An 8,032-nucleotide genomic window follows, 5' to 3' on the forward strand; every position below is an offset into this window, starting at 1 on the left:
CAAATAGCTCAAGACAAAATTCATGTATAAGATATGAAGTTTGAGTTGTTGTGTAATGGACTCTCACTCATACATAGAAGTGGGGGCCACTTGGTGATGGGGTCATAGATTCGAAATTCTCCTCTCTCAGATATGAATCTAGTCTCTAAGGCCCTGTTTGGATTGAAAGAACCGTCAAATAATATTCCATGGAAAAATTTTCATTTCCCCAATTTAGAACATGTTTGGAAATCATAATTTTGTTTGTTAGGACATGGTGCACCCAATTGAGAACTGCATATTGTGGAAACCTCTATAGATCGGAGGGCTAAGATTATCCTATAGTAATGATTTTTGGGAAACAACCTATTTACGTTGTGTTCCATCTTATGGACGGTTTGGATCATCCTAACCTTTCGATCTGTGGATGTTTAAAATGGACATCACAGTATAAAAACCTCCCCAGATCAAAGGGTTAGGATCATCCTTGGAAAGGATTTTCTGGGCACACCCTATCTACGTCAGGTCCCAACAAATGAATGGTTTGGATCGCCCAAAAAAAATGTGGGCCCACTGTTTCAAGTGCATGCACGGCTGTCCACTAAATTCATATTCTATGATTGTGTCGGTGGTTCCATACAAAACAAAGTGTTAATATCGTGGGGTTGCTTCCAGTTGTAGTAGGAAAAGATAATTCTCAGACCCTGTTTGGATTGCAGGAAAAATATTTCTTGGTTGGTTTTCTATTTTTAGAAATAACCTAGTTTGTTATTTTCTCTATTTCTTTTTATTCACCTTAGCTCTAGTTTTCTCAACCGCTGTTTGGATAGCATGAAAAGCATTTCCTATAGAATTTTTTCTTTTGGAAAATTTCTCATCTTATTTAGTGGGATAACAGAATGTATTGAAAGTCCCAGCCCCTGAAGGAACTCTTTTCATGTGCAATTAAACAATGGAAAATCATGAAATTTTAGAAAAAAAAAAAAATTCTTTTCCAAATACATGATCTGACCGTCCGATTGAAAAAAGGAGATTTCTTGATTGATCACATTGGGTCTCTTATCTCTACTACAGATGAGACGGCCTAATCTGGTTCATCTGCCACAGTCATGATCCATTCAAATTCCTTATCGGTCGGATCGGATTTATAGTGTCATTCGGTCAAATCGGAGTGTCCTAGTAGGTCCAACTTACATTGTACATAGTTATAATTCTCAAAAGAGGGCGAGGACGGGCTGCAACAAGACCATGTAGTGGTTCAGAGACTTAAAGTCAATGGTTAGAGAAGGAAAAGAAGAGGCCGACTCAAGACTAGAGAGATGAATGACAAAATAGTAAACATAGAAATTGTTCGGAATAGATATGACTTATCTTTACTAAAATACCCTTGAAATATACTTAGTTTTATAAAAATTGAAGCGTATTTTTGTAAAATAATATGATAATATCGGATTTCGGACAGTCCCACGGGCTTTTATTAGTCGTAAACTTCGAATAGTCCATCGGACTGTCTGATCCAATGACACCCTACTCCCTAAGGGTGTTTTAGTCTTTTCGCCTGAAAACGGGAAATTTCTTTCCTTGAAAAAAAGTGAAAAGCGAGATAAACGGAAAAAAAAAACTCGATTCGGGATTCTCAGAGAGTCAGAGGCAGTTTTCAAAGTCTGTTTTTCTCGAAATTTCCCGGTTTTTGAAAGCCAAACAGAACCGTCCCATAAACCGCTATAAAAGGCAGGGTTGTGTGGCTTTCTGTGAATATGACCGTACAACATCTAGCAATTTTTGGTTTATCTTCGATCACCTTGTTACTATTTTAAGAAAAGTTCCTGAAAACTTAGGCTCTTGGGTCTGAATCTGATAACATATCTACCACTTTCTTCAGCTCTTTTCATTGATTTTAGTTCAAAAAGATCATCATCAGATCCTAAGACTTAAACGTGATAGAGGTGGGTTTTGTTTCTATTTTCTCTATCTGGTGAGTATCATTTCTAATTCTTCCTTCATTTTTCCGTGTGATGAATATAGCTTTGTGGGTTTTAAGTATGAGTTTGTAAATCCATTGGTGCTATGTTTTTATCTAAGATATGGGTTTTGTTAAATATATGATCAATTATTTGAGTCTTTTGATTTTTTTTGGTATGATCTACTTATTTGCTTTATGGGTTCTCAGTTTTTTTTTTTAAATTTTTCGTTATCTTTTTGTATGTGTATTTGTCAGGTTGCAAATTTGTGTGGGTACAATGGGGTTTTTGGTTCTGTGTCTTCTTAGTGATTTCTATTTTTGTCTTGGTACTTTTTTTTTTTTTTTTAATGTAGGATTGAGATTGTTAAATTGTCTATTTGGGTTTTTAATTTGTCTTTTTCCCTTTTAAATTTCTGTATGTATGTTGTTCAGGTTAGAAGCTTCATTTGGGGAAGCAAGATTTCTCCATGGTGAGATCTTGTTAATAGATTATACTTTGTTTCCATTTTGGAAAAGCAGAGAATAGTGTAATCTTGAATTATGTTGTTGTAGATTGAATTATATTTCAAGTATTTCTTCCTATTTTAGGAGTCATGATCTTTTCTTGGTTTTGGTTGGATTATCAAATAAAGGGTTTTAATCTCTTTGCATTTTCCTAATCAGGGAGAAGCACAAGAGTTCTTTCTAAATGACCTGCCAGAAGTTTTCCCTGTTGGGTTTGATTCAGAATCGAGAGGCTACCAGACGGCCACTATCCTCGACGAGAAGATAGTGAGTGAATCTAATCACATATTTTAGAATCTAAAACCCTAATTTTCACTGATCCTTTTTGCCCCTATTCTCAAACATATCTTCCCATATTCCCAAATCATCCAGATTTCCCAATTTTTTTGAAACTCAAATGGCTTCAAGAGTGTGCCCTAAACTCCTCAATACGTGATTAAAATCAGCAGAGATAATCCCTTCCGTAGATTCTTCTTACATCAATTTGGCATTAGAGCGAAGTATTAGTCGTACATTACATTGCCCTGTATCAGATGGGCCCCATCTTCGTAACTACTTGATTTTTCATGGTATATCAGATGGTCCCCCATCACATTTTACCATTCTTATTGCATCTTTTAAAATCTGGAAACAAAGAAGATGATTGTTTGTGACCGTGAGGATAGCGAGTTGTGTAGTCCTTAAAAGTGTTATTTTCAAATAGGAAAATGATATGGAGACCGAGAGTACCACGTAGCAGGGGACCTGTAATGAGAACGTGCCATGTGTTCAAAAAAAATTTACTTTTTATGATTTCCCTAAAATTAAGGGCTCGCTCACGTCACTTGTGATTTTGTGGCGTGAATCTATTTGTTCGGTCCACTTTTAGGTCCTACTCTCGGTTTTCCTAACATTACTCTTTCAAATAATTTCTGTTTAAACAACGAGTCAAAGTTAAATTGTGAAGTCTGTCAATTTTCAAAGCATTGTAGAACTACATATTATTCCAGTATCATTGAAAGTTCTAATCATTTTTCTTTAGTCATTCATTGAATAGAAATTCTATACATATCATCTTCCTAACCATTAATCTGTGTTTTTGCTCAGTATGTAATTGGAGGATCCGATGATGGAGCAACCTTGTCAATTAGTGTCCAGATCTTTGATAAATCAACAAGCAAATGGTGAGATAGTTACTGACTACTTTGCATTGGTGCTTTTTGGGTATTGGTCTAGAATTGGATTTGTTGATTTATGCTAGAACTGGCAGGGTGGTTCCGACTGTATTAGGCACAAAACCTGCCCCATGTAAAGGCCACTCAGCAATGCTTCTTAATAGAGATCGAATATTGATTCTTAAGAGAGACTCTTCAGCTGACGACTGTGCCTGGTTTCTCGAGGTTCGATCTCTTAAACTGCTTTTGCCTGTTTGATATATTTCTTTGATTAATGCATTGTTAGAAGTGCTGGAAGATGGAAAAATGTACAGTTATCAGCCAATTGATCGGCATGATAGTCTCTGTCTGTGTGTGTGTGTGTGTGTGTGTGTGTGTGTGTGTGTGTGTGTGTGTGTGTGTGTGTGTGTGTGTTAGTGTGTGTGTGTGTTATAGTTGTATTCAGTTGTCATTCGTGCTCCCACAGTTCCTTCAAATCTGCGTGTGTGTTATAGTTGTATTCAGTTGTCATTCGTGCTCCCACAGTTCCTTCAAATCTGCGATGGAAAATTTAAGGCCCTGTTCGTTTAAGATTATGACAACCGATTGAGAGTGCCAAACTGATTATTGGACTCAAAGTTATTTTTAAATTTGAGTATAATAATCGGTTTAGCACTCACAATAGGTTGTCATAATCTTAAACGAAGAGGGCCCAAGTGTATGTGCCCCACCATTTTAACAATCCATGGTTATAATAGTTGGTGTTGATTTCATATAAGGTCTGTATACATCAATTAATAATTATAGTTATTTGGGCCCCCAGTTAATCCATTAGGCTGGATATATTTTTATTGCAGAATTTGATCTGGTTCCCTTTTTATGGTTTTTCCTCTTCGATTGCCATGATAGTCTTTCATTTTTCTGTTGTATTTAGTTGTTGGTGGTACTCTACTCTCACAGTTCCTTCCAATCTGCAATGGGAATTTTAACTGTTTGTACCCTACCATTTCAACAAAACCATGGTTATAACAACTGCTGTTGTGTTCTTATAAGTTCCTTGTGCATCAATTAGGAACTAAATCGATCTAGTTCCCTTTTTGCATTTCTTTCTGTTCCATGTGGACATACCGTATTCTTACCATTCCTTTTTTTGGTAGGTGGACACCCCATTTGTTAAGGAACAGAAGAAGATTCTAGAAACTGAGGTGGTTGCTTGGAGTAAGGGGGTGAAGGGCGACGGTCCGAAGCCAATAGTTATTAGTGGGCCCTCTGGAGTGGGAAAAGGCACATTGATCTCCAAACTAATGAAGGACTTCCCATCCACCTTTGGTTTTTCCGTGAGTCACACAACCCGTGGTCCAAGAGACAAGGAGAAGAACGGAATTCATTACCATTTTACCGAGCGAAATGTGATGGAAAAGGACATTCAAGATGGAAAGTTCCTTGAATCTGCCAATGTTCATGGAAATCTCTATGGGACAAGTATCGAAGCAGTTGAGACAGTAACAGATTCAGGAAAGGTAAAATGCCATACTTTGTTACTACTCTAAACAAAGTGTAGTCTTTAGCTTGGTCTTTAACTCTTTATCCTGGTATGTATGAGAATTTGATTTGGTTTTCTAACTATATACCTCCACATATTTGATCCAGTTGGTTTAGATGAATTAACGTCTTCTTTTCAATTGCAGAGATGCATTCTCGACATTGATGTTCAAGGCGCTAGATCTGTTAAGGCTAGTTCTCTTGGAGTGATATCCATCTTTATCTGTCCTCCTTCATCTGAGGAGCTTGAGAAGCGCCTTCGTGCACGGTAAATTTAGAAGCACGAGGCTGAAACTTTTCTTTATACTTTGAGCCATTGCTAATTGCTGTAAACATAGTTGTCAAACTCTTATGACTCGTACGAGTCAACTCCCAAGTCGAATCGAGTCGCATGGGTGACTCGCCTCTATTGAAGATTCGTCCAAGTCGTTTGATGACACGAACGAGTCGTTGGGAGTCGACTCGAAAAAATAAGACTTACGAGTCGAGTCGCTGGGCCTGCGCTTTCTTATTTTGATGGTTGAAAACATGGAAGTTGGAACTTATAACCTAATTATTTTTGTGCATGCAAGTTACAAGCATATAGTTATTTATATTTTTGGCTTAGTGTTTTATCCATGTTCTATTGGGTTATATTTTTTACATGATGCTTCATCTTTTGATATATAATTATATTTTTTTCAACTAAATTTCTGTTTTTTTTATTTTGTTCTTGTCAAAAACTCTTATGAGTCACGAGTCATAAAATTAAGAAATCGAGTCACAGGTTGACAACTATGGCTGTAAAGCCATTAACCACATTTGAATGTATTTGTGACTTTGCTTAGGGGCACTGAAACGGAGGAACAGGTTCAAAAGCGTCTCAGGAATGCGAAAGCGGAGCTTGAGCAAGGGAGATCTTCAGGTCTTTTCGATCATATCTTGGTGAATGACGGCCTTGAAACATGTTATGCAAATCTTAAGGTCATTCCCATGTTTTCGCATTAACTAAATTCATCTGGTTATGCTTCTAAAGTCTTATGCCAATCAGTGATAGTAGATTTCCAAGGGGTGGTCTGAACTCTCTTGTAATTGCTTTGCTGTAGAAAATCCTGGCCCTAGATGGGAGCAACAAAACTTTTTATTCTCCATGTAAGTACCTATTTTCAGCTCCTATTCATTGCTCCCTTGATTTTTTTTCCTCTTTGAAACTAAACTCAGTAAACCCTTGCAACTTTCATCCAGCTTTGAAGAATGTTGAACTTCCTTTAGGTCATCTGGTATCAGACATGGACCAAAAGGTTCTCATACACTGCAGAACAACTGACCTAGGAAAAGCATCAAATAACCTGTAAGCCTTTTTTTTTTGGTGCTGAATTGCACATACAATATCCATTGAAAATACTCATATTTGTTTTACTTTTGCTTGGACTGCGTAGGTTTGTGCTTGATGTATCGTCGGTAAAGGGAGGTGCACCAGGGCGGACTAGAGGATTAAACATGCATGCCATTGGCCCATTTTCAGATGATCTAAATGGGATCAAACAAATCCAGAACTTCACTTATTAGCACTTGTGGGCAGAGATTAACGCTATTAGTAACCGCTACCTGGATTATGCTTCATGCTATTATTAACCAGTATCTCAGTTTTGGATTAACTTAGAGGGAATAGACTGACGTGTTTGCTTTCAAGCCATCACATTGAATGAGAGGAGGTGAAAGAAGATGCAGAATGGTATTGGGAAACAAGCTAAGATTGGGGTTCCTTCCCATCTTTCTTTATTTGTGCTGAGAACTAAAATTAGTTTTGAGGAAAAAATTTCATCTGTGGAGGAGAGCGAGAGGGGAGAATTCATGTGTTTGGTTTGTGTTGCAGTGGTGATTTTATAATTCAAATACCCATTTAGCATTCTAGTATTTGAATTTTTCTAGTGACAGCTTAGTAATTTTTGTTGGTATAGGGCTCAGTGGATTGTAATTTTACGTTTCTATACCAATCCTAAGCTGTTACTACTTACAGAAAGAAAACCAGATTAATCGCCATGACAAGTGAATCCTAAAATTGCAATTAAAACTGGCACAACGGCTGAGTGTTTCAGAAAATGTTGCACACATTGCAGTTTTAGGTATGCAAATGGTGGAGAAATCAGGTAGGAGTGGAAGGTGATGAACCCTTAGCTTTATAATGAAGTTTTGTTCATTGATGCGTTAGGAAATGCAATTAAGGTAACGGGTGTTTTTTCAATTGAGATGCTTCTGATATCAAGGCTCTGATCATTTGGATAAAGCCTATTCTTGGATTAGGGTAGCATCAACATAGAAGATACTCAGCAAACAAGTTGGCTTCTTATGTCATATAGAAAAGAAGCATTTAGTTTATTTTATACTTGGATAGGGCTGCTATCCTTCGTTCACGTCCAGAAGTCCAGAACAGCCCCAATGGGTAGGGAATTTATCCAAGCAGGGTGGCCAATCCCAGGAACAAGGATTATTTCCATCCCTGTGCAGATGAGCCCTGATTGATAAATTACATGTGAGAGATAATACAGAGGACACACACCTGCAATGAGAGAAGATAAGGCAGAAAAAGCAACACTTGAAGGGACATGGTAGAAGTGTCTACATTAAAGCCAAAATGAATGCATACCATGTGCAATGGATGAGTAGCAAGACCATTGGAAGAACAGTCTAAACAGCAAGTGGGCCACACCCTTCGGGCAAGATCACAACATAATAGGCCCAAGCTCCTGCCTATAATGACCTGTTAATGCTCCTTACAGCAACACAATATTGATTGAACAACTAAGCAAAGGAAGTTACAGGCTCAAAACGTCTACTAGCACTAGCAATTTTCAGGTCTTTCTGATTGCACAAATTACACCCAATTCCCAATTTCGGTATACCAGTTAGATGAACATCAAGAGAAAACAAA

At 37.5% G+C, this 8,032-nt stretch overlaps 1 protein-coding gene across 3 annotated transcripts; it reads left to right on the forward strand.

Annotated features, from left to right (window-relative positions):
* Nucleotides 1-1,641: 1,641 nt before the first annotated feature.
* LOC143847521 (guanylate kinase 2-like) lies at nt 1,642-7,017 on the forward strand. 3 transcript variants are annotated; one of them, XM_077356387.1, is made up of 11 exons: nt 1,642-1,925; nt 2,375-2,412; nt 2,606-2,713; nt 3,533-3,609; nt 3,696-3,825; nt 4,737-5,099; nt 5,268-5,389; nt 5,949-6,084; nt 6,207-6,252; nt 6,373-6,451; nt 6,540-7,017. In XM_077356387.1, exons 2-11 carry the CDS (start codon nt 2,410-2,412, stop codon nt 6,667-6,669), a joined length of 1,194 nt encoding a protein of 397 aa, XP_077212502.1. In that variant the 5' UTR covers nt 1,642-1,925; nt 2,375-2,409; the 3' UTR covers nt 6,670-7,017. The 3 variants fall into 3 exon arrangements, with proteins under 3 accessions (XP_077212502.1, XP_077212501.1, XP_077212500.1); XM_077356386.1 differs by having other exon boundaries at nt 1,646-1,954; nt 6,346-6,451; XM_077356385.1 differs by having other exon boundaries at nt 1,646-1,925; nt 6,346-6,451.
* Nucleotides 7,018-8,032: the final 1,015 nt, after the last annotated feature.

Source organism: Tasmannia lanceolata, unplaced genomic scaffold (assembly GCF_043159265.1).
Source record: "Tasmannia lanceolata isolate RefF3 unplaced genomic scaffold, GAP_Taslan_0.1 ptg000015l, whole genome shotgun sequence".
Classification (NCBI taxonomy): domain Eukaryota; kingdom Viridiplantae; phylum Streptophyta; class Magnoliopsida; order Canellales; family Winteraceae; genus Tasmannia; species Tasmannia lanceolata.